Source organism: Staurois parvus, unplaced genomic scaffold, assembly GCF_062004578.1.
Source record: "Staurois parvus isolate SC_StPar_1 unplaced genomic scaffold, SC_StPar_1.0 ptg000024l, whole genome shotgun sequence".
NCBI lineage: Eukaryota > Metazoa > Chordata > Amphibia > Anura > Ranidae > Staurois > Staurois parvus.
The window spans coordinates 374,764-402,012 of NW_028317820.1; the positions used below are offsets into that span (position 1 = coordinate 374,764).

Consider the following 27,249-nt stretch of genomic DNA (forward strand, 5'->3'; position numbering starts at 1 on the left):
TTCCCTGCTTCAGTCACACACCTCTGGTCATACCTGGGAGCCCTGACATTACACCAAGGCCAATCCTGACCAGAAGTGGCTGCACAGGGAAGCCATCTTGGCTTGTGCTGGGAAGGATGGATCTGGATGAGGTTGTGTATTTATATCTGCTAGTGTTTGATGACAGGGAGTATGCTTATCAGACTCTGAAGGAGTATCCCCGGGATGAACTGCTGGAATGTATCCGGCTCGCTCATGTTCTAGTAGATCAGGGCACAGTGTTCTCTGAGGTGCAGCCATTGATTGAGGTTTGTGCAGAGTTGGTTTCATCTGGTTCCCCCGAATGCAGGGATGAATTTTTGCCACCATTTAGTGCCGACCAGGTAGAGTCCCTGGTGTGGTTATTAGAGGATGATGTGGGTTACTTTCTGGAGCGTTATTCCACATGTTCACCACAGACACTGAGAGATTGTATAAACGCAGTGCAGTCATTGACCAGACAGGCTTTGTGTAAGCTCAGCTTTGTTCAATCCCTACTGCAGACATGGACAGACTTGTTGCACCCAGCCTCAGTCAGCTTACAAAGACCCAGTCCTGCTTCTAACTCTACTCCTGTATTCCCACCAGCTCCTCCAGTTACAGCCCAGTATACTTGGCTATCTACCGCATGTCAGTACCCTGTTCCCACTCGCTGCACCTATCCTGCCTTTAACCCTGTAAAAAAGCCCTCTGTAGCAACTGCTCCCTCTCCTGTTCCATCCTCCAGTTGTTCTCTGTCTCCAGCTGCTCCATTCGTTTGCAGACCTGCGTTTACTTGCAGTGCTCCAGTAGTTAAAACCAGAAAAAAGCGAAAATTCTTTCCAACCAATACCATCCTGCCAGTATCCAAACCGGTGAGCCTGCCTTCCGTGGTTCAGACTGATGCCTCTACTCGGCCTGAAGCCTCTACTCGGCCTGAAGCCTCTACTCGGCCTGAAGCCTCTACTCGGCCTGAAGCCTCTCCTCGGCCTGAAGCCTCTCCTCGGCCTGAAGCCTCTCCTCGGCCTGATGCCTGTACTCGGCCTGATGCCTCTCTTCAGCCTGAAGCCTCTACTCGGCCTGAAGCCTCTCCTCGGCCTGAAGCCTCTACTCGGCCTGATGCCTGTACTCGGCCTGATGCCTCTCTTCAGCCTGAAGCCTCTACTCGGCCTGAAGCCTCTACTCGGCCTGATGCCTCTACTCGGCCTAATGCCTCTACCCAGCATGATGAACTGATCCAGCCTGACGATCCTATTAGGCCAGTTGACTCGATGCCCGCTGTTGATCCAGATGATCCGGTACCTGATCCGGTGCCCGCTGTCGTGCCAATTGACTCAGAGCCCGCTGTCGTACCTGGTGACTCGGTGCCCACTGCCTTGCCAGATGACGCGGTGCCCGCTGGCAAGACAAATGACCTGATGCCTGGTGACCTAGTGTCCGCTGTCATACCTGATGACCCGATGCCCGCTGTCGAGCCAGACAATCCGGTACCTGATGACCCGGTGCCCACTGTCGTGCCTGTTGACTCGGAGACCACTGCCTTGCCAGATGACGCGGTGCCCGCTGTCGAGCCAAATGACCTGATGCCTGGTGACCCGATGCCCGCTGTCCAGCCAGACGATTCAATGTCTGCCCCGGTGCCCGCGGTCATGCCAGTTGACTCGGAGCCCACTGCCTTGCCAGATGACGCGGTGCTCGCTGTCGAGCCAAATGACTTGATGCCTGGTGACCCGATGCCCGCTGTCCAGTCAGACGATCCAATGTCTGACCCAGTGCCCGCGGTCGTACCAGTTGACTCGGAGCCCACTGCCTTGCCAGATGACGCGGTGCCCGCGGTCGAGCCAAATGACCTGATGCCTGGTGACCCGATGCCCGCTGTCCAGTCAGACGATCCAATGTCTGACCCAGTGCCCGCGGTCATACCAGTTGACTCGGAGCCCACTGCCTTGCCAGATGACGCGGTGCCCGCGGTCGAGCCAAATGACCTGATGCCTGGTGACCCGATGCCCGCTGTCCGGTCAGACGATCCAATGTCTGACCCAGTGCCCGCGGTCATACCAGTTGACTCGGAGCCCACTGCCTTGCCAGATGACGCGGTGCCCGCTGTCGAGCCAAATGACCTGATGCCTGGTGACCCGATGCCCGCTGTCCAGCCAGACCATCCAATGTCTGACCCAGTGCCTGCGGTCATACCAGTTGACTCGGAGCCTACTGTCGTGCCTGGTGTCTCGGTGCCCGCCGCTCCGCTTGGGGGTCCAGTACCTGCCACTCCGCTTGAGGGCCCGAGACCTGTTGCTCCGCTTGGGGGTCCAGCGCCCGCCGCTCCGCCTGGGGATCCGGCGCCCGCCGCCTCGCCTGGGGGCCCGAGACCTGTCGCTCCGCCTGAGGGCCCGAGACCTGTCGCTCCGCCTGGGGGTCCGGCACCTGCCACTCCGCTTGAGGGCCCGAGACCTGTCGCTCCTCCTGGGGGTCCGGCGCCCGCCGCTCCGCCTGAGGGCCCGAGACCTGTCGCTCCTCCTGGGGGTCCGGCGCCCGCCGCTCCGCCTGAGGGCCCGAGACCTGTTGCTCCACCTGGGGGTCCGGCGCCTGCCGCTCCGCCTGAGGGCCCGAGACCTGTCGCTCCACCTGGGGGTCCGGCGCCCGCCGCTCCGCCTGAGGGCCCGAGACCTGTCGCTCCATCTGGAGGTCCGGCGCCCGCCGCTCCGCCTGAGGGCCCGAGACCTGTCGCTCCGCCTGGGGGTCCGGCGCCCGCCGCTCCGCCTGAGGGCCCGAGACCTGTCGCTCCGCCTGGGGGTCCGGCGCCCGCCGCTCCGCCTGGGGGCACGATGCCTGTCGCCCCTCCTGGGGGCCCGATGCCTGTCGCCCCGCCTGGGGGCCCGATGCCTGTCGCCCCGCCTGGGGGCCCGGTGCCTGTCGCCCCGCCTGGGGGCCCGGTGCCTGTCGCCCCGCCTGGGGGCCCGGTGCCTGTCGCCCCGCCTGGGGGCCCGGTGCCTGTCGCCCCGCCTGGGGGCCCGGTGCCTGTCGCCCCGCCTGGGGGCCCAGGGCCTGTCGCCCCGCCTGGGGGCCCGGTGCCTGCTGCTCCGCCCGGGGGCCCGGTGCCTGCTGCTCCGCCCGGGGGCCCGGTGCCTGCTGCTCCGCCCGGGGTCCCGGTGCCTGTCGCCCCGCCCGGGGTCCCGGTGCCTGTCGCCCCGCCCGGGGTCCCGGTGCCTGTCGCCCCGCCCGGGGTCCCGGTGCCTGTCGCCCCGCCCGGGGGCCCGCTGCCTGCTGCTCCGCCTGGTGGCCCGCTGCCTGCTGCTTCGCCTGGTAATCCGATGTGCCTCTGCCCAGAGTCCTGCCCGATGTGCCTCTGCCCGATGTGCCTCTGCCCGATGTGCCTCTGCCCGGAGTCCTGCCCGATGTGCCTCTGCCTGGTGTGCCTCTGCCCGGTGTGCCTCTGCCCGGAGTCCTGCCCGATGTGCCTCTGCCCGGAGTCCTGCCCGATGTGCCTCTGCCCGGAGTCCTGCCCGATGTGCCTCTGCCCGGTGTGCCTCTGCCCGGAGTCCTGTCCGATGCGCCTCTGCCCGATGTGCCTCTGCCCGGAGTCCTGCCCGATGTGCCTCTGCCCGGTGTGCCTCTGCCCGGAGTGCCTCTGCTCGATGTGCCGCTGCCCGGAGTCCAGCCCGGTGTGCCGCTGCCCGGAGTCCTGCCCGGTGTGCCAGTCTTTGCTATCCCGCCAGTTGCCAGACCCGGGCGGTGGAACATTTTGCCCAGCTAGGACTGTTTGGAGCGTCCTGAGGCCGCTCCTTGAGGGGGGGGTACTGTTAGGAATGGACTGGCCAGCAATGGTGGGACTCACCTGCCTTTTGATCTGCAGTACCAGGGCTGGCCAGCGGGTGCTCCCAGCAATCAGAGACTCAACCTTTCAGCCAGCTAACACCTGGAACTGATGATACTGGGGTATTTAAGGGATGGCCAGACTTGCAGACTCTGCCTTGGTGTTGTGTTTGTCCTGGGCCCTGTATCTGTCCTGCATCCTGTTTCTGTTCCTTTGCTGACCCTGATCTGAACTGCTGCTGACTTCTCCTGCTCTGATCCTGGCTTGTGACCCTGACCACCCCTCTGTCTGACCCTCTGTACCTCGCTGCTTGCTACCTGCTGAACCTGGCCTGTGACCCCGACCATTCTCTGCTTGCTCCCCCCGTACCTACCTGCCCAATTGATGTTGACCCGGCCTGCCTGACGACGCTTGCTTGTATATACTGTTATCTGTGGGTGGTTGGTTTGGTTTGTTTGCACTGTATTATGTTTAGTATTGCACTGCGTTTATGTTTGTACTGTTAGTGTTAATAAATTATATTGTTTATAACATATCTGAGGTCTGCGTTTCCCTGCTTCAGTCACACACCTCTGGTCATACCTGGGAGCCCTGACAGTGCCACTTTGAGGTCTCCTTACACTCCTGCGGTTTTCCATTTTGTCATAGGTTGCTGGCAGATTAGCGGCCTTCCATAGGTTCCGCCAGGCCCCATATCGGCCATGGGCCCCCATACCTCCTGGTCACGCTGCTGATGGTCCCACAGTGTGACCTGGGTCCCTGTACGGCCTCCCATTGCTTCCACTCTGCCATGTGCCACTTTGAGGTCTCCTCACACTACTGTGCTTTTCCATTTTGACATAGGTTGCTGGCAGATTACAGGCCTTCCATAGGTTCCGCCAGGCCCCATATCGGCCATGGGCCCCCGTACCGCCTGGTCACGCTGCTGCTGAGCCCACAGTGTGACCTGGGTCCCTGTACGGCCTCCCATTGCTTCCACTCTGCCATGTGCCACTTTGAAATGTCCTCACACTCCTGCGGTTTTCCATTTTGTCATAGGTTGCTGGCAGATTACAGGCCTTCCATAGGTGCCGCCAGGCCCCATATCGGCCATGGGCCCCCGTACCGCCTGGTCACGCTGCTGCTGGTCCCACAGTGTGACCTGGGTCCCTGTACGGCCTCCCATTGCTTCCACTCTGCCATGTGCCACTTTGAGGTCTCCTTACACTCCTGCGGTTTTCCATTTTGTCATAGGTTGCTGGCAGATTAGCGGCCTTCCATAGGTTCCGCCAGGCCCCATATCGACCATGGGCCCCCGTACCTCCTGGTCACGCTGCTGCTGGTCCCACAGTGTGACCTGGGTCCCTGTACGGCCTCCCATTGCTTCCACTCTGCCATGTGCCACTTTGAGGTCTCCTCACACTCCTGTGCTTTTCCATTTTGACATAGGTTGCTGGCAGATTACAGGCCTTCCATAGGTTCCGCCAGGCCCCATATCGGCCATGGGCCCCCGTACCGCCTGGTCACGCTGCTGCTGGTCCCACAGTGTGACCTGGGTCCCTGTACGGCCTCCCATTGCTTCCACTCTGCCATGTGCCACTTTGAAATGTCCTCACACTCCTGCGCTTGTCCATTTTGTCATAGGTTGCTGGCAGATTAGCGGCCTCCCATAGGTGCCGCCAGGCCCCATATCGGCCATGGGCCCCCGTACCTCCTGGTCATGCTGCTGCTGGTCCCACAGTGTGACCTGGGTCCCTGTACGGCCTCCCATTGCTTCCACTCTGCCATGTGCCACTTTGAGGTCTCCTCACACTCCTGTGCTTTTCCATTTTGACATAGGTTGCTGGCAGATTACAGGCCTTCCATAGGTTCCGCCAGGCCCCATATCAGCCATGGGCCCCCGTACCTACTGGTCACGCTGCTGCTGAGCCCACAGTGTGACCTGGGTCCCTGTACGGCCTCCCATTGCTTCCACTCTGCCATGTGCCACTTTGAGGTCTCCTCACACTCCTGTGCTTTTCCATTTTGACATAGGTTGCTGGCAGATTACAGGCCTTCCATAGGTTCCGCCAGGCCCCATATCAGCCATGGGCCCCCGTACCTACTGGTCACGCTGCTGCTGAGCCCACAGTGTGACCTGGGTCCCAGTACGGCCTCCCATTGCTTCCACTCTGCCATGTGCCACTTTGAGGTCTCCTCACACTCCTGTGCTTTTCCATTTTGACATAGGTTGCTGGCAGATTACAGGCCTTCCATAGGTTCCGCCAGGCCCCATATCGGCCATGGGCCCCCGTACCGCCTGGTCACGCTGCTGCTGAGCCCACAGTGTGACCTGGGTCCCTGTACGGCCTCCCATTGCTTCCACTCTGCCATGTGCCACTTTGAGGTCTCCTTACACTCCTGCGGTTTTCCATTTTGTCATAGGTTGCTGGCAGATTAGCGGCCTTCCATAGGTGCCGCCAGGCCCCATATCGGCCAGGGGCCCCCGTACCTCCTGGTCACGCTGCTGCTGGGCCCACAGTGTGACCTGGGTCCCTGTACGGCCTCCCATTGCTTCCACTCTGCCATGTGCCACTTTGAGGTCTCCTTACACTCCTGCGGTTTTCCATTTTGTCATAGGTTGCTGGCAGATTAGCGGCCTTCCATAGGTTCCGCCAGGCCCCATATCGGCCATGGGCCCCCGTACCTCCTGGTCACGCTGCTGATGGTCCCACAGTGTGACCTGGGTCCCTTTACGGCCTCCCATTGCTTCCACTCTGCCATGTGCCACTTTGAGGTCTCCTCACACTCCTGTGCTTTTCCATTTTGACATAGGTTGCTGGCAGATTACAGGCCTTCCATAGGTTCCGCCAGGCCCCATATCGGCCATGGGCCCCCGTACCTCCTGGTCACACTGCTGCTGGTCCCACAGTGTGACCTGGGTCCCTGTACGGCCTCCCATTGCTTCCACTCTGCCATGTGCCACTTTGAGGTCTCCTCACACTCCTGTGCTTTTCCATTTTGACATAGGTTGCTGGCAGATTACAGGCCTTCCATAGGTTCCGCCAGGCCCCATATCGGCCATGGGCCCCCGTACCTCCTGGTCACGCTGCTGCTGGGCCCACAGTGTGACCTGGGTCCCTGTACGGCCTCCCATTGCTTCCACTCTGCCATGTGCCACTTTGAGGTCTCCTTACACTCCTGCGGTTTTCCATTTTGTCATAGGTTGCTGGTAGATTAGCGGCCTTCCATAGGTGCCGCCAGGCCCCATATCGGCCATGGGCCCCCGTACCGCCTGGTCACGCTGCTGCTGGTCCCACAGTGTGACCTGGGTCCCTGTACGGCCTCCCATTGCTTCCACTCTGCCATGTGCCACTTTGAAATGTCCTCACACTCCTGCGCTTGTCCATTTTGTCATAGGTTGCTGGCAGATTAGCGGCCTCCCATAGGTGCCGCCAGGCCCCATATCGGCCATGGGCCCCCGTACCTCCTGGTCATGCTGCTGCTGGTCCCACAGTGTGACCTGGGTCCCTGTACGGCCTCCCATTGCTTCCACTCTGCCATGTGCCACTTTGAGGTCTCCTCACACTCCTGTGCTTTTCCATTTTGACATAGGTTGCTGGCAGATTACAGGCCTTCCATAGGTTCCGCCAGGCCCCATATCAGCCATGGGCCCCCGTACCTACTGGTCACGCTGCTGCTGAGCCCACAGTGTGACCTGGGTCCCTGTACGGCCTCCCATTGCTTCCACTCTGCCATGTGCCACTTTGAGGTCTCCTCACACTCCTGTGCTTTTCCATTTTGACATAGGTTGCTGGCAGATTACAGGCCTTCCATAGGTTCCGCCAGGCCCCATATCAGCCATGGGCCCCCGTACCTACTGGTCACGCTGCTGCTGAGCCCACAGTGTGACCTGGGTCCCAGTACGGCCTCCCATTGCTTCCACTCTGCCATGTGCCACTTTGAGGTCTCCTCACACTCCTGTGCTTTTCCATTTTGACATAGGTTGCTGGCAGATTACAGGCCTTCCATAGGTTCCGCCAGGCCCCATATCGGCCATGGGCCCCCGTACCGCCTGGTCACGCTGCTGCTGAGCCCACAGTGTGACCTGGGTCCCTGTACGGCCTCCCATTGCTTCCACTCTGCCATGTGCCACTTTGAGGTCTCCTTACACTCCTGCGGTTTTCCATTTTGTCATAGGTTGCTGGCAGATTAGCGGCCTTCCATAGGTGCCGCCAGGCCCCATATCGGCCAGGGGCCCCCGTACCTCCTGGTCACGCTGCTGCTGGGCCCACAGTGTGACCTGGGTCCCTGTACGGCCTCCCATTGCTTCCACTCTGCCATGTGCCACTTTGAGGTCTCCTTACACTCCTGCGGTTTTCCATTTTGTCATAGGTTGCTGGCAGATTAGCGGCCTTCCATAGGTTCCGCCAGGCCCCATATCGGCCATGGGCCCCCGTACCTCCTGGTCACGCTGCTGATGGTCCCACAGTGTGACCTGGGTCCCTTTACGGCCTCCCATTGCTTCCACTCTGCCATGTGCCACTTTGAGGTCTCCTCACACTCCTGTGCTTTTCCATTTTGACATAGGTTGCTGGCAGATTACAGGCCTTCCATAGGTTCCGCCAGGCCCCATATCGGCCATGGGCCCCCGTACCTCCTGGTCACACTGCTGCTGGTCCCACAGTGTGACCTGGGTCCCTGTACGGCCTCCCATTGCTTCCACTCTGCCATGTGCCACTTTGAGGTCTCCTCACACTCCTGTGCTTTTCCATTTTGACATAGGTTGCTGGCAGATTACAGGCCTTCCATAGGTTCCGCCAGGCCCCATATCGGCCATGGGCCCCCGTACCTCCTGGTCACGCTGCTGCTGGGCCCACAGTGTGACCTGGGTCCCTGTACGGCCTCCCATTGCTTCCACTCTGCCATGTGCCACTTTGAGGTCTCCTCACACTGCTGGTGTGTTCAATTTTTTGACATAGGGTGCTGGCAGATTACGGGCCTCCCATTGCTGCTGCCAGGCACGTAATCTGCCATGGGCCCCCGTACCGACTCCTCATGCTGTGACGTTGCAACAAGGTGTAATTCAACCCTACATATGTTAGACCGCCTTTACGAACAGCGAAAGGCCATCACAGATTTCCTGATGTTAAAAGCGGATAAAGGTACTCCCTGTGTAACTTAGATGTCAGCCATTGTCAGCTCATGCGTGACACCTGCGCTTGCTCAGGGCCTTTGAGGAGGCCACGCTATTCGTGAGTCAGCAGGACTATGGGATGAACGAGGTCAAATCGGCCATGGGCCCCCGTACCGCCTGGTCACGCTGCTGCTGGTCCCACAGTGTGACCTGGGTCCCTGTACGGCCTCCCATTGCTCCCACTCTGCCATGTGCCACTTTGAGGTCTCCTCACACTCCTGCGGTTTTCCATTTTGTCATAGGTTGCTGGCAGATTACAGGCCTTCCATATGTGCCACCAGGCCCCAAATCGGCCATGGGCCCCCGTACCGCCTGGTCACGCTGCTGCTGCTGGGCCCACAGTGTGACCTGGGTCCCTGTACCGCCTCCCATTGCTCCCACTCTGCCATGTGCCACTTTCAGGTCTCCTCACACTCCTGCTGGTTTCCATTTTGTCATAGGTTGCTGTATGGCCTCCCATTGCTGCTGCCTCCACCGCCACACTGTGGCTCCAAACACTGGTTTTGGCCCCGTGACTGGCCAAATGAGTGAAGTGTGCAGTGATTCTAAGATCGACGGCACTCATCTGCATGTCATACTGACTGACAGTATTATTTCTCTTCCCCAGCAGACTCCAAGGGCATTTAAATTAAAGGTACAGTGTTCTGCACTAATATTAAGTCTCTCTGAAGCCTAGAAACACCCTTTTTTAAGTTAAATTCACAGCGAATTTATTCGACTCGAATCGAATATTGTCCACAAATTCGCCGAATCAGTCGAATCGAATTTTTCATTTCTTCGCTCATCTCTAGTCAGCACCAACATGCTGCTTTGTATTGCTCTGCATAGCAGAGCAATACAAAGCAGTATGTTTCACTAGTGAAACACACACAGTACACAGTTAACCCTTTGATTTTATTTATTTCAAGTACTTATACAGTGCTGTCAATTTACGCCGCGCTTTACATACATATATTGTACATTCCTAACAGTCCCTACCCCTCAAGGGGTGAACAATCTAAGGTCCCTAACTCACATTCATACAAACACATACTAGGGACAATTTAGACAGGAGCCAATTAACCTACCAGCATGTCTTTGGAGTGTGGGAGGAAACCGGAGAACCTGGAGGAAACCCACAGGGAGAACATGCAAACTCCAGGCAGGTAGTACTATGGTTGGAATTTGAACCAATGACCGAGTACTACTTGGTGGAAGTGCTAACCACTAAGCCACTGTGCTGCCCACAGATGTTAACCCCTTCCTGCCCAGTGTCATGAGTGCATTGTCAGTGCTTTTTATTAGCACTAATCACTGTATTAGTGTCACTGGGGATGTCAGTGACAGTTCGTCAGTTTCCCCCCCATTGTCAGAATGCCCACCACAGTCCCGCTATAAGTCGCTGATCGCCGCCATTACTAGTATAAAATAATAAAAAAAAAAATCCAGTATATATACATCTATTTGTAAACACTATAACTTTCATGTAAACCAATTAATTTACACGTATTGGGATTATTTTTTAGCAAAGACATGGAGCAGAATACATTTTGGCCTAAATTTATGATGAAATTTGATTTTTAAAATTTATCCACTGGATATGTTTAAAAGCAAAAAGTTAAAAATATTGGAGTTTTTTTCAAAATTGTTGGACTTTTTTAGGTTATAGCGCAAAAAATAAAAAAAGCGATCAAATACCACGGAAAGAAAGCTCCATTTGTGGGAAAAAAGGACGTAAATTTCATTTGGGTGCAGCGTTGTATGACCACACAATTGTCAGTTAAAGTAACGCAGCGCCGTATCACAAAAAATGGTCTGGTCAGGAAGGGGGGTAAATCCTCTAGAGGGCAAATGGTTAACTGATACATTTTCTTGGCTGATGAAAGTTATTAAGAATGCAAGCTTTTGGTCTTATAACCCATTATGTCCCAAGCAGGCTCGGACTGGCCGTAGGGCACACCGGGCATTTGCCCGGAGGGCCAGGGCCACCAAGTTCATATCATGTTAATGACCGGGCCGCACAGCGGGAGGTAAGCGGCGACCGTGATCTGGACTTGCGGTCCTTGATTATACCTGCTGGGTCCTCTTGAGTCCTCCTGAGAATTAAATATTTATCTGTACACCTTTTTGGAGGAGGTGTTATTTACTGCCAAGAAGCTGGTAGCTAAAGCATGGATCCAAACTGGTGTGTCTACCCTACAACAATGGAAAGTAGATATTATTAAAATGTATCTGTATAAGAAACTGATGTATGACCACAGGAAGAAACCGATAAAGTTCAGAAAATTTGGGAAACCTTGGCAGGCAGATTCTTCTACTTGTCACCCATTAGATAGAACTGCAACTTGATTTTCAACAGTGGCTCCAATGTGTTTAGGTTCGATGTACTCAGGCTGAAATTCTATATACATTTTCATTTGTGATCGGTTTTGTCAAGGATACTTCTAAGTTCCAAATATCTCTTTTTTCGAGACAGCACATAACACCTTTTGTTTAGGTTTTCACAGTTTGTCAACCAGTTATACTCCAATTACATGGACCTTGCTACATTATTTTGAACATATACCTGCAAACAGTCTATATCCAGATTCTTATTTCACTTGTCTCCAGCAATTTGATAACTTGCCAGTTGTCTATGTAATACATTCCTTCTATGTATGCTATATTGCAGAGCCCTTTTCTTATTTGTTCCTTTGAATATGTACAACATAATTGCATATCTTTGTCAGCATTGATCTTGTTACTTTAGTTCTACTTCAGTTCTAATAAAAACTCTTAGATTAAAAAGAAAAAAGATGAAATCTTTTGGGAACTTCCCAGGGTGGATTTGATTTAAATCACTAGTCAGTAAGGTTAATCATTCATATTTGGACAACTTTTCTGTTGTACTTAGGAAGGAGAAAAATAATCATTACCTTAATAATAACAATTTAAATACCGTATTTTCCGGCGTATAAGACGATTTTTTACCCCTTGAAAATCTTCTTAAAAGTCGGGGGTCGTCTTATACGCCGGTATACGGCATACTGACACTTTTAGGGGGGGCGGCGCGGTGCCGCCGCAGCCCCCCCCTTCCAACGGAAGGGACACTAAGTACAGGGGTGGGCAGGGGCTGTTTCTTACCTGGCTCCGGTCCCACGACGATCCGGTCCAGGAAGTGCAGCTGCTCCTTCAGTTCGGCCACTGGATGTTCGCGCGGCTGCTCGGCTCCGCCTCCTCACCGGTGATTGGCCGCCAGAACTGTAGCTCAGGAAAGGCACACAGGCGGCCAATCACCGGCGAGGGGGCGGAGCCGAGCGGCACCGTGAAAATCGAGTGCAGGAGCAGCAGGTAAGTGTTCAGTGTAGAGGTGCTGCTGCAACCACATATGTTGGCTGCAGCAGCACCATACTAGAACAGGGTCAGCAAGTGTAATTGGTGTCAGTGGGAGGAATAGTGCCCCATCATTGGTGTCACTGATACCAATGATGAAGCACTATTCCTCCCACTGACACCAATGATGGGGCACTGTTCCTCCCACTGACACTAACGATGGGGCACTATTCCTCCCCCCCACTGACACCAATGATGGGGCACTATTCCACCCCCCACTGACACCAATGATGGGGCACTTTTCCACCCCCCACTGACACCAATGATGGGATACCATTCCTCCCACTGACACCAATGATGGGGCACTATTCCCCCCACTGATACTAATGATGGGGCACTATTCCTGCCACTGATACCAATGATGGGGCACTATTCCCCCCACTGATACCAATGATGGGGCACTATTCCCCCCACTGATACCAATGATGGGGCACCTATTCCCCCCACTGATACTAATGATGGGGCACTATTCCTGCCACTGATACCAATGATGGGGCACTATTCCCCCCACTGATACCAATGATGGGGCACTATTCCTCCCACTGATACCAATGATGGGGCACCTATTCCCCCCACTGATACTAATGATGGGGCACTATTCCTGCCACTGATACCAATGATGGGGCACCTATTCCCCCCACTGATACTAATGATGTGGCACTATTCCTGCCACTAATGCCAATGATGGAGCACTATTCCTGCCACTAATACCAATGATGGGGCACTATTCCTCCCACTGACACCGATGATGGGGCACTATTCCTCCCACTGGTGTGCACTGGAAGAGGGGTAGTCTTATACGGCGAGTATAGTCCAAACACTACATTTTAGCAGGAAAAGTAGGGGGTCGTCTTATACGCCGGCAAATACGGTAGATTTATTCATCTGAAACAATAACATTCCAGCAGATGTGATTTGCTTAAACATCCATGTTTGGCAACTAATTTGGCTAAACAAAATATATATATTTGAAGAAACTTAGACTGTCAGCCCCTTCCTCCTCACACTTAGTTTCACTTTCTTCTTGTGCAGATCTATTCCACTCCAAACAATCAGAAAAATATTGTTTCTATTCTATTCACTGAACTTCTTGAACCTTAGCACTGAAGGGGTTGATTATGTATTCATAGGTTTGTAGAAGTTAGGATGAAGGTCTTTTTCTTAACTCTGTTCATGTTATAACATTTTTTCTGTGAAGAAGAGGCATGTGATCTCCGCTGAGTCAAATTCAGTTTTGAGAACTGCAAAAGTAAACCAATCATCTGTGATAATATCTTGTAGGCAGAGAAACTGCCCAATAATCTCACAGCATGACATTGTGAATGGATTCATGGAATTTATTTACCAAAAAAATTAAACATACACAGCCTTATTCTACATAATTAAAAAACTAATCTTTATTTCATGATGGAATAACCTTTGGATGGTAATATATTTTCCTCAAAAAGCATTCTATTTTAAAAAATCGATTTAAATAAAAAAAATCTGATTTAAATTATAAAATCTGATTTTTTTTATTTTTTTAAAAAAATCATTGATTTTTATCCACCCTGGAACTTCCCTATGTCTCTTCCTCCGTCATCATAAAACACCAGAAAATGGACATAAGGAAGGTCCGGGAAGCTTGCATCTGTAATAACCTATGTTAGCCAGGAAAAGGTATCATTTATTATTATTTATTATTATTATACAGGATTTATATAGCGCCAACAGTTAGCACAGCGCTTTACAAAATGAATTTATCATTTACTAAAAACTTTCTGCATTTAATGTCACACTAACACATCTGCTGAGTAAATAACAAAATCAAATTCATGAAGAAATATGTGAAAGACAACAATGAGGTCATTGTTGGACAGCTAAAGTGCATCAAAGTGGGTGGAAGCTTGGTTACTGAAGTGTTAGGATCTGGGAAGAAGTTGCTAGGTCAACTTTTTTAAACCTATTTAGTCTGGAGGAACCCATAAAATAATATTCAGGTATCAGCAAGCCCTTACAAAGCTAATTTATTTGGGGTCAACATATTTGGGGAAAAAAGCCCCTTACATTGGTGGCCAGTGGGAAGACCGCAACCCTTACAGTGGTAATCAGAAGGCCACCCTTTCAGACAGCTAAAAATATCATAGGTATCCTCCTGCTGAATTTATCAAGTAACATTAGCCCTGAGGCTATGCAGGTACCATCAAATGGGAGCTCAATCGATTTCAACTCAAGGACCCCTTGCAACCTCTACAGGATCCATAGACTTCCACAGAACTCCTGGTTGAGAATGGCTGAGCTAGGTGGAGAGAACATGTGTAATGAATCAACTTAAATCTGTGGTCTTTTTATTGGAATCCTTTGTTTCCCTCATGAGATTGAGAAAGTTGCATATAAGTGGTTGCTTGCCTCCCACAATTAGAGAGAAGTGATAGGCCCAGAGCATTGTAGGACCTTTTCATGACAGAGAAAACATCTTGAGTTGGTTAGCTTTCTGGCCTGTGGCCCTGGAACCCATCTGATTTTGTAGGACTCACACTCTGCTGGAATATCACTACATGGAAATTCTGTATCTCATTTACAGCTACTCCCTGTACCCTTGTGACATAGTTATATCCATTACCCAGTTTTGAGATGCTGGTTATGTAAAAATCAAGGAAGTGCTTAATCTTGTATTTACACAGCTATTTATCCCAATTACATAGTATGTCATTTCCTTTCAGATATCTATTTTTCAGACAAGAAAGAACTTGAGATGGTCACGCCCTGACTCTTCTAAAACGGTGCAAATCTGCAGACTTTCCAGAGAACACAAAACTAAGATGTGAGCTATGATTTTACGCTTCTCCATGAATTTTTTTTTTCTAAAAAGAAACAGCTAAACCTCACAAAGAAGAAGAGTGGCGTGGGTAGAGGCAATCAAGGATTCTCCGTGTCCGGTGCCGTGAGTGTGAGAGGAGCCACTGCTTGATTATCGACCCCTAGAGAAGGATATCTATGGATGGGGAAAGTGGATCAGTGGATATCAGTAGATGCTGAGAGGATTTGAGGGTTTGATCCCACTATACGCTTTGACCTTCACGGGTCGAAGCCTGGAGGTGAGAGGCTAATCTAGCCGTGTGTTGGAGTTTCTGCACCTGGAGTCACTTTATGATCACGTGTGCTTGCAATTGCAGTAGTGGTGTCACCCACCCATTGGACATTTGTCTACACATTTTTTATTTTTCGCTTGTGTTTTAGTGTGATATTTTGTGCACTTTATTTGCATGATTGATCACAGTATAATTATTATAATTATTTATTGCCTTCATGTGTTAGAAATTGTCACAAAGATTGTCAATACACAGTATTTATACACTATGTTTTTTATGATATTAGTTTAATATATATTTTCTGATCACTATGACCACTTGATTATTATATGTATATTTATCTCACGAGGTGTATTGTATGTGTTATATATTTTTTAAAATAATTTTTTTGATTAGCATTTTTTAGGTTCTATGATTAGCGCCACATTTTTTGATTTTTAAACCTCACAAACATCTCCCTGTCTTCTGGAGTAGGATCATCCAGAGTCCATCCACCCACCGACATAACTGCTGCTTGGTCTTGACCTCTGTTTAGATAACCTAGAGCTACCTATCTGCTTTTGCAACATGACTGCCTAAGATATGGCCCATGGCCACCAAAGCAAGTTTAGCTCCAGTAGGAGGTTAGTTGTGCCACTGTGTGTAATTTTAGTTATGATTGCCAACATTTACTTGTAAGGCTACTGATATGTCTTCTTTAAAGTAAATATGTGACAGGACTAAGGACATTTAAAAGGGGAGAAGTATGTTTTTTTCCCCTCCAAATCATACTTACTTACATGGATTCAGCATCAGTTCAATGCTGCATCTGTCTCTCGCCGGCCCTAGGGGTGAGAACTCAGGAATCACATGACTGCTGATCGCTGAATTCTCAACGCTGCTGTGAGCAGAAAGTGGTGATTGTCAGTCACCGCTGTCTACTCTGCTCCCCCTGAGCTCACTGGAGGGGGAGGGAGTGGCTGGCTCAGGCTCTCAGTGGCTGAGCCAGGTTCTGGTCCAGGTTCCTGGGTAGATTCTCACTTTAAAGTTAAGATCTTTCCCCAGCCTGGATCGCCTGAGCGACGTCTGTCGCCTGAAAATGGGTCAAAGGAGTGCAGTTCGTTCTGCACTTCTGTGATCCACAGGAGAGGTCCAGCCAAAAGAGCTTTGGCTGTGCTTCCCCTTTAAGTATTTATATATCAAGCAGTAAATAAACTTTAAAACCAGCCCTCACTGACCTCTGTACCTGCAGGCACTGATGAGCAATTCATCCTTAAAGACAAACTGAAGACCTTTATATATAACTCTCAATGGGTCAGCTTACCCTACTCCCCACTACCAGTTCTCCTGCTCTGTGTTTACGTTAGTAATTAGGCAGGAATGCTGCTCATTCACTGTGTGGAAGGAAGAGGAGGAACAGCTGAGCTGCTGAGTCACTGCCTGGAGGGGGAGTCAGAGGAAGCTGAGCTGCTGAGTCTCTGCTAGTATGGAGATGGAGGGACAGCTGTGTTGCTAAGTCCCAGCTGGGAGGGGAAGTAGGGCTTGAAGGTGAGCTGTTGAGTCACTTATGGAAGAAGGTGATCAGGGAGCAAAGAGCTGCTGAGTTACTGCTTGGGGGGCGAGCAGGAGAGGCTGAGCTGCTAAGTCACTCATGGCAGGGAGGACCAGAGAGAGTCACTGCTATGAGAGGAAGCAGATAGAGCTGAGTGGCTGAATCATTGCTTGAAGAGGAAGTGCATGACTTCGAGGACTTAAAAACTTCTACTGTGACATTTGAAGATAAATTACTCCACAGTATCTGCAGCTACAGAGGTCAGCAAGAGCTGGGTTTAAAATTTATTTGCTGCTTGTTCGGAATATGTCAAGACTTGAAATGTTTATAGACATAGCCAGACATTTACATTAAGTTTTAGGTTACAATTAACAACTATTTCCATGGGCACGATACATTCAGTTTTCTAGTGTGATTGTTTTTAGGTGTATGTGCCAAAATAAAACTTGCAATACAAGTTACAGTATTAATGTCAAAAATTCTTCTGATAACATTTCCAAACAACCATGCTAATGTTCCAAAGTTAAAAACTATCCTCATACCAGATGTTACTCCTGGGTTCCAAAACCCGTACTAAATAAACTCCCAAACACAACTTAATGCATAATTTTTCTAACTTTATTCTATTTTAAATATTATAATATGAGTTTAAGACTAGGCCAATAGAATTGTAGTTCTTACAGATAAAGCACTCCAGGCAAGAGTCTGCTTTGTGATATCTGAGAGCAATACCCTTGTAATGTTTACTTGTGAGTCCATTTTTACATTTAGAAATATAGTTTTGTATATAATACTTGCCATAAACAATGAGGTCTATGTCTGCGAATTGCTTTTGTGGACTGTAGGTTACTATGCACCGATATTTTCCATTGTCAGAGATGGTGACATTTTTAATTTCCATATTAACAATTCCTTTGGTGAAGTCCTGAATATTAATAGCCATTCTTGGATTGGATGATGTCCCCTTCCTGTCGAACCTCAGAACCTCATTGCCCTGGAAAAGCCACAAAATAGCGAGGTAATGAGGGTTTATTGAAAGGTCATTCACTTTGAAAGTGCATGCCAGCACAATGTTTTCTCCCAGTTGGGCTCTTTGTGGTGATGGAGCAAAAACCACCAAGGCGGCTTCATTGTGAAGAAAGGCTGAAAAAAATAATTATATATACAAAAAAGGATTTAGAATATAATGGTTACTAAGTGAAGATTTGCTATATTATAAGGAACATCTAGAAATGTTAATTGCCTCTAAGTAATACCTAGAAAAATCTAGTTTTTGTCTTTAAATCCAACTGAAAAACTGCAGAGTATTTCCTGTGCTATGATAATCATAGGTATATGCCTGCAGTGTAAGATTATCTAAGCCACTGCTGCCCCGATTAGTCTAATCAAATTTTAATGGAGATTTGTTGATGTCACTGCTTTGCTACTTACTTTTCTCCTTGCTGGAAAGGAAGCTGTACCTAAGGATCTGCAGTGCAAGGATTTCTCTGCTTCTACTTCATTATTCTGTGGATCTGTTTTCCTCACTTTTCCTGCTGTTTCTTTATCATCTTCTAAACAGTCATCAGATCACCAATCATTGGGACAGCACTGACATGAGGAGGCAAAGCCTTGCCCCTTCCAAAATGGCTGCCTCCACACAGAGATGCAGTGCAGAACATGGCATGGTAAGATTTTGGGGAAAATATCAGCTACAGGGGGGCCAAAGGCAATACTGGTAACTAGACCTTTGTCCTCTGCTGGCTTTTTTGGGCATAGCTTGCACAGTACAGGTCCTCTTTAAAGCAAACTGGTCAACTGCTCCCCTTTGCTTTAGACATGACAACCCTTAAATACCTACAGGTTATCTGGTGCAGATTGCCTTACATTTTGACTATCCATTGATTCTCTGACACTTTTATTTCTTTACCAAAAGCTGTGAGTAAATTCCTTGTGAGGCAGGGATGCTGACTTTTCCCTGGCATGGGAGCATTGGGCCTAAAGTATGTTTTTTTTTAACTTTAGGCCTATTTTAATAGGAAAGTCACCTTCAGACTTGTTTTGATGCAAATAACAGCTTCATTCCAGCAGGCATCCACTGCCTGAACCTCATTATTGTCCAATTACTGTGACAGAGGATCTCACTGACCAGTTGTGAGGGCCAGAAGATGAGGAAGACTCAATATCAACCTGCGTTCCGGCAGCTGGTACTTCTAAATAGACTGTCCTGGGTGCTCTGGAAGCCATTGATGGATATGTACAGGCTCCTGAGAGCATCTTCATTTCACTCACGTTGCCAAATTATTTGTAATAATATATAAGTTATATAAATACAGCGCTCAGCCAAAACCCAGCAAAGTGAAGAAAAAATAAGAATATAAATAAATAAAAAATGATGTACTATATACAAGAATACCTTTAGTTTATACATAAAACCACATGATTCTATATGAAACATTAAACGTCCAAACATATACAAAGTCCAAAAAATGTATAAAAGTCCCAAATAAAGTGCTTAATGCAAGAAAAAGTGGATTAGTGTCCCATGTGCTTTACAACCACTGTTGTACTTTCCACTTTAAGCCTTCATTCACTGTGTGCAATCTCCACCTTCACAAACCACTTACCAGACATATATCCTGGAGTGGAGCTATACATGACGTCATCCTGCAGGCAGAGTTGGGCTCACACCAGGCTGACAGGTGGAGCCCAAACCTACTGTGAGCGCACTTTTATGAGTGTATACTGTTTGTAATAATAGTCAAATCAAACTCCAGACACAACTCGTTTTCTTAGTTTTGGATAGACTTGGGAAAAGCAAATACTCTGGTTAAGTTTTTTTTCTGTTGTGACACTTTACCTCACTTCTTGAGTTTCTGACAGCTTGTGATAGTAGCACAAATGAAGGGAGTTGCTGTCACAGAAACAGGAAGGCTCAGATATTAATAATAACCTGAGAGTTGTTCTAACTATTCCTAATTTGACAAATAAAAAAGTGGTTGCAGCGAGTGTCCCTACGGAAGATATTTCCTATCTCTTCAAGTCTGGACAGCAAATGAGGGGAAATCTCATCAATGGGGACACAGACTGCAATTAAAAAAAAACTAATATTGGGTCTTCCATCCACTCTAAATAAAAGGTTCTGTGAAGCCTTGGGCTGTAACTAGTGTGTCCAGCTGAGTTAGTGTTTCCTGCAAACCACACATCATTTTGTCTCTGTGAAAAGTTATTGTTATAGCTATACACACTGTATTACTGCCTTTCAAAAAAATTATACTGTTGTGGCACTCTCAGAATCCCTGCCAGGACTTCTAAAGTTCCCAGTAAGGACACTGGGCGTGTCAATTGACAGGAAGTGTCCTTAAATTCTAGTCTTTGAAGTGACTGGTGCTGTGCCTAAAGAGCTACAATATTTGCCTGCCAGTTGCTAAATTGTTGCCAACCAGGAATGACCTACACTCTTGCTTGATACTTGCCTAGAATTCTGCTCACACTTGACTATGCTTTTGTTTGCTGCCTGCCTAGACCTCTGCTCACACCTGACTATGCTGTTGCTTACTGCCTGCCTAGACCTCTGCTCACACCTGACTATGCTCTTGCTTACTGCCTGCCTAGACCTCCGCTCACACCTGCCTATGCTCTTGCTTACTGCCTGCCTAGACCTCTGCTCTTGCTTACTGCCGGCCTAGACCTCTGCTTACACTTGACTATGCTTTTGTTTGCTGCCTGCCTAGACCTCTGCTCACACCTGACTATGCTCTTGCTTACTGCCTGCCTAGACCTCTGCTCACACCTGACTATGTTCTTGCTTACTGCCTGCTTAGACCTCTGCTCACACCTGACTATGCTCTTGCTTACTGCCTGCCTACACCTCTGCTCACACCTGACTATGCTCTTGCTTACTGCCTGCCTAGACCTCTGCTCACACCTGACTATGCTCTTGCTTACTGCCTGCCTAGACCTCTGCTCACACCTGACTATGCTCTTGCTTGCTCTCTACCTAGACCTCTGCTCACATTTGACCAGGGGCGTCCCTAGGCAGGTGTGGAGGGTGCGCGCCGCACCGGGTGACACCTTTTGCACGGGGTGACACCGGACCCGCTCCACCAGGGGCGGACAGACCATTAGGGCACTGCCCGAGGGCCTGGGGTCACTACAGTGCCCCATGAGAGGCTCAGTCTCTCCCTGTGCTGAAATAAGCAAGCCTTGAGGGGATGGACCGTGAGGCAGGCACTTCGGACACCTCTCCTCCTCTGAGTTTCAACATCCCTGCCACGGGTGCTGAAGTCGGAGAGCTGGAGGGGCGGGCAGAGTATGCAGCAGGTCAGCGTGTAATCCCTGGTGACAGCACTGCAGCTTCATGTACTAGGTGGGGGGGAGAAAGATGGCAGAGAGAGGGCAGAGAGAGAGAGAGAGGAGAAGAGAGAAAAGGCAGAGAGAGAGAGGAGGGGGGGCTTGCTTTAAAACTTACCTTTTAGTGGAGTTCGTGGAGAGATCAGTTAACCCTGTATAGGTTGCAAGCCAACAATCCCCGCAGGATGGATCGGATCTGCGGATTGGGGAGGATAATGGATCGGAGTCTGATCCATTATGCTCAATCCGCAGATCCGATCCATCCTCCGGGGATCGTCGGAGAGGGTGTCACCAAGTGTTACCGCACCAGGTGACACCAACCCTAGGGATGCCCCTGCATTTGACTATGCTCTTGCTTGCTGCCTACCAAGACCTCTGCTCACTCCTGACTATGCTCTCACTTGCTGCCTGCCTAGACCACTGCTCACACCTGATTATGCTCTTGCTTATGAGGCCATGCATGGATTAAATTATGAACTAATTTTCTTTAGAAAATCGGAAATTTTGTAATCCGATGGCACCACCATCGATTTGGAAATTCAACCAACCAAGCGTTCAATTTTGCCTCATATTGCTACAGAAAAGAATTTTCGTGGCCAAGAATTTTCTTTTCTTTCCAGGTTACAGCTCATGCTCATTTCTTTTTTTCGTTTATATTTCTCACACGATTCTCCCATCATTAATTCAAAATCTGTGTGTTTTTTAAAAAACTTTCAACATGCCTGATCACTTAAATTTGATGGTCACACAAAAATCAGACATTTCTGTGACCCACTAATGAAAATTTTTAGAAAAGATTTTAGAAAGAAAATTCTTTCAGAATACATTCGTGTATGGTTCTATACCACAATAATGTACACTTTCAAGTGAAATTGCAGTAATATTTCAAAGCAGAACTATACTGTTCAACCCGGGACATTCCCTTCCATTTGTCCCTGTCATGTATCCTGAGGGATACATGTTCACAGATCTCCACTGCCTAGTAATCGGCACTTATAACGTCCCATCTGATTTCTGTTGTTACTTTCCCTGGCTACTGTGGCCAGAGAGAAAGCTAATGGAGCCCGATCTCTGCATTTTTAGCTTTAATAGGGTCTAACTGAAGCTTGATAACTCATTAAAGAGAACCTGTCATAAAAAATACAATGTTGCAGTATCACATTTCTGGTCCTCTATGTCAATGGTCTCCAAACTGTGACCTAGGGGCCGGATGTGGCTCTTTGCTTTCCTTTATCTGGCCCTCGGGGCACTCCCTGTCAGGAATGGACTGGCCAGCAATGGTGGGACTCACCTGCCTTTTCATCTGCAGTACCAGGGCTGGCCAGCGGATGCTCCCAGCAATCAGAGACTCAACTTTGCATCTGTCCTGCATCCTGTTCCTTTGCTGACCCTCTGTACTACGCTGCTTGCTACCTGTCCTGATCCCTGGCTTGTGACCCTGACCATCCCTCTGCCTGACCCTCTGTACTACGCTGCTTGCTACCTGTTCTGATCCCTGGCTTGTGACCCTGACCATCCCTCTGCCTGACCCTCTGTACTACGCTGCTTGCTACCTGCTGAACCTGGCCTGTGACCCCGACCATTCTCCGCTTGCTCCCCCTGTACCTACCTGCCCAATTGATATTGACCCGGCCTGCCTGACGACGCTTGCTTGTATGTACTGTTATCTGTGGGTGGTTGGTTGGGTTTGTTTGCACTGTATTATGTTTAGTATTGCACTGCGTTTATGTTTGTATTGTTAGTGTTAATAAATTATATTGTTTATCCCATATCTGAAGTCTGCGTTTCCCTGCGTCAGTCACACATCTCTGGTCATACCTGGGAGCCCTGACATTACACCAAGGCCAATCCTGACCAGAAGTGGCTGCACAGGGAAGCCATCTTGGTTTGTTGATGGGAAGGATGGATCTTGATGAGGTTGAGTATTTATCTCTGCTAGTGCTTGATGACAGAGAGTATGCTTATCAGACTCTGAAGGAGTATCCCCGGGATGAACTGCTAGAATGTATACGGATCGCTCATGTTCTAGTAGATCAGGGCACAGATTTCTCTATGGTGCAGCCATTGATTCAGGTTTGTGCTGAGTTGGTTTCATCTGGTACCCCCGAATGCAGGGATGAATTTTTGCCGACATTTAGTGCAGACCAGGTAGAGTCCCTGGTGTGGTTATTAGAGGATGATGTGGGTTACTTTCTGGAGCGTTATTCCACATGTTCACCACAGGTACTAAAAGATTGTATAAACGCAGTGCAGTCATTGACCAGACAGGCTTTGTGTAAGCTCAGCTTTGTTCAACCCATACTGCAGACATGGATAGACTTGTTGCACCCAGCCTCAGTCAGCTTACAAAAACCCAGTCCTGCTTCTAACTCTACTCCTGTATTCCCAACAACTCCCCCAGTTACAGCCCAGTATACTTGGCTATCTACCGCATGTCAGTACCCTGTTCCCACTCGCTGCACCTATCCTGCCTTTAACCCTGTAAAGAAGCCCTCTGTAGCAACTGCTCCCTCCTCTGTTCCATCCTCCAGCTCTTCTCTGTCTCCAGCTGCTCCATTCGTTTGCAGACCTGCGTTTACTTGCAGTGCTCCAGTAGTTAAAACCAGAAAAAAGCGAAAATTCTTTCCAACCAATACCATCCTGCCAGTATCCAAACCGGTGAACCTGCCTTCCGTGGTTCAGCCTGAAGCCTCTACTCAGCCTGATGCCTCTACTCAGCCTGATGCCTCTCTTCAGCCTGATGCCTCTCTTCAGCCTGAATCCTCTACTCAGCCTGATGCCTCTACTCAGCCTGATGCCTCTCTTCAGCCTGATGCCTCTCCTCAGCCTGATGCCTCTACTCAGCCTGAAGCCTCTACTCAGCCTGATGCCTCTACTCAGCCTGAAGCCTCTACTCAGCCTGAAGCCTCTACTCAGCCTGATGCCTCTACTCAGCCTGATGCCTCTACTCAGCCTGATGCCTCTACTCAGCCTGATGCCTCTACTCAGCCTGAAGCCTCTACTCAGCCTGAAGCCTCTACTCAGCCTGAAGCCTCTACTCAGCCTGATGCCTGCATTCAGCCTGATGAACTGATCCAGCCCGACGATCCTATTAGGCCAGTTGACTCGATGCCCGCTGTTGATCCAGACGATCCGGTACCTGACCCGGTGCCCACTGTCGTGCCTGTTGACTCGGAGCCCACTGTCTTGCCAGACGACTCGGTGCCCGCAGTCTTGCCAGACGACTCGGTGCCCGCAGTCCCGCCAGTTGACTCGATGCTCGCTGTTCCGCCAGTTGACTCGGTGCCCGCAGTCTTGCCAGACGACTCGGTGCCCGCAGTCTTGCCAGACGACTCGGTGCCCGCAGCCTTGCCAGACGACTCGGTGCCCGCAGTCTTGCCAGACGACTCGGTGCCCGCAGTCTTGCCAGACGACTCGGTGCCCGCAGTCTTGCCAGACGACTCGGTGCCCGCAGTCTTGCCAGACGACTCGGTGCCCGCTGTTCCGCCAGTTGACTCGGTGACCGCAGTCTTGCCAGACGACTCGGTGCCCGCGGTCTTGCCAGACGACTCGGTACCCGCGGTCTTGCCAGACGACTCGGTGCCCGCAGTCTTGCCAGACGACTCGGTGCCCGCAGTCCCGCCAGTTGACTCGATGCTCGCTGTTCCGCCAGTTGACTCGGTGCCCGCAGTCTTGCCAGACGACTCGGTGCCCGCAGTCTTGCCAGACGACTCGGTGCCCGCAGCCTTGCCAGACGACTCGGTGCCCGCAGCCTTGCCAGACGACTCGGTGCCCGCAGTCTTGCCAGACGACTCGGTGCCCGCAGTCTTGCCAGACGACTCGGTGCCCGCAGTCTTGCCAGACGACTCGGTGCCCGCAGTCTTGCCAGACGACTCGGTGCCCGCAGTTCCGCCAGTTGACTCGATGCCCGCAGTTCCGCCAGTTGACTCGGTGCCCGCGGTCTTGCCAGACGACTCGGTGCCCGCGGTCTTGCCAGACGACTCGGTGCCCGCAGTCTTGCCAGACGACTCGGCGTCCGCTGTTCCGCCAGTTGACTCGATGCCCGCTGTTCCGCCAGACGACTCGGTGCCCGCAGTCTTGCCAGACGACTCGGTGCCCGCTGTTCTGCCAGTTGACTCGATGCCCGCAGTCTTGCCAGACGACTCGGTGCCCGCAGTCTTGCCAGACGACTCGGTGCCCGCTGTTCCGCCAGACGACTCAGTGCCCGCAGTCTTGCCAGACGACTCGGTGCCCGCAGTCTTGCCAGACGACTCGGTGCCCGCTGTTCCGCCAGTTGACTCGATGCCCGCTGTTCCGCCAGACGACTCGGTGCCCGCAGTCTTGCCAGACGACTCGGTGCCCGCAGTCTTGCCAGACGACTCGGTGCCCGCAGTCTTGCCAGACGACTCGGTGCCCGCAGTCTTGCCAGACGACTCGGTGCCCGCAGTCTTGCCAGACGACTCGGTGCCCGCAGTCTTGCCAGACGACTCGGTGCCCGCAGTTCCGCCAGACGACTCGGTGCCCGCAGTTCCGCCAGACGACTCAATGCCCGCTGTTCCGCCAGACGACTCGGTACCCGCGGTCTTGCCAGACGACTCGGCGCCCGCTGTTCCGCCAGACGACTCGGTGCCCGCAGTCTTGCCAGACGACTCGGTGCCCGCAGTCTTGCCAGACGACTCGGTGCCCGCAGTCTTGCCAGACGACTCGGTGCCCGCAGTCTTGCCAGACGACTCGGTGCCCGCAGTTCCGCCAGTTGACTCGGTGCCCGCAGTCTTGCCAGAAGACTCGGTGCCCGCAGTCTTGCCAGACGACTCGGTGCCGTCTGTTTGTCCTGGGCCCTGTATCTGTCCTGCATCCTGTTCCTTTGCTGACCCTCTGTACTACGCTGCTTGCTACCTGTCCTGATCCCTGGCTTGTGACCCTGACCATCCCTCTGCCTGACCCTCTGTACTACGCTGCTTGCTACCTGCTGAACCTGGCCTGTGACCCCGACCATTCTCCGCTTGCTCCCCCTGTACCTACCTGCCCAATTGATATTGACCCGGCCTGCCTGACGACGCTTGCTTGTATGTACTGTTATCTGTGGGTGGTTGGTTGGGTTTGTTTGCACTGTATGTTTAGTATTGCACTGCGTTTATGTTTGTATTGTTAGTGTTAATAAATTATATTGTTTATCCCATATATGAAGTCTGCGTTTCCCTGCGTCAGTCACACATCTCTGGTCATACCTGGGAGCCCTGACACTCCCACTGATACAGGACACTATTTCTTTTCTCTCACCAACAATGGGGCATAATTACTGCTACTTACGTCAACAATGAGGCACTATTTCTCCCATTGACACCAACGATGGGGCACTATTCCCACCAACTGACACCAACGATGGGGCACTATTTCCTTCTAATAACACCAACAGTAGGACACTATTCCTCCCATTGACACCGATGATGAGGCACCATTCCTGCCACCGACACCAATGGTAGGGCATTATTTTCCCCCAATGACACAAACAATAGGACACTATTCCTCAAACTACCACCAATGATGAGGCACTATTCCTCCTGCTGACACCAACAATTGTGCACTATTCCTCCCACTTACAATAATTAAGGGGCACTATTCCTCCGCCTAATACCAAAGATGTGTTGTTTACTCCTACTGATGTTGGGACAATTCCTACTCCCAATGGCCACAGTCCAGCTCCCTGAAAGTCTGATGGACAGTAAACCGGCCCTACATTTAGAAAGTTTGGAGATCCCTGTCCTATGTCATAAAGTATAGTGAAAAAAAGTAAAAAAATCTGTTACACCTAAGCACTTCAAACCCCTTCGAAAGATGTTGATCTCCCACCCTCACATACATACACATATGAGTGAAAACATGGATTGGGCGTGCCTGTAGACAAAAATGCCCATGACGCTACACGTTACACATCGCCATACACGTCAGAGTGAAGACTGTAGGGTACTGAAGTTTGTTGCCATTTCACAACACACACAATATTAGGGCTTGACGCAAT

At 50.8% G+C, this 27,249-nt stretch overlaps 2 protein-coding genes across 2 annotated transcripts in view; one reads left to right on the forward strand and one right to left on the reverse strand.

Annotated features, from left to right (window-relative positions):
* LOC149472048 (uncharacterized) overlaps nucleotides 1-27,249 on the reverse strand; it is a 119,671-nt gene that overhangs the window by 81,379 nt on the left and 11,043 nt on the right. Inside the window, 1 exon segment of the mRNA XM_089693190.1 lies at nucleotides 17,718-18,062. Within this exon segment, the coding sequence (XP_089549316.1) occupies nucleotides 17,718-18,062 (345 nt within the window).
* The window catches only part of LOC149472049 (uncharacterized), a 67,606-nt gene continuing 55,395 nt past the window's right edge, over nucleotides 15,039-27,249 (forward strand). The window contains exon 1 of the mRNA XM_089693255.1: nucleotides 15,039-15,394. The gene's annotated coding sequence lies outside the window, so the exon portion shown is untranslated. The remainder of the gene's footprint in view (nucleotides 15,395-27,249) is intronic.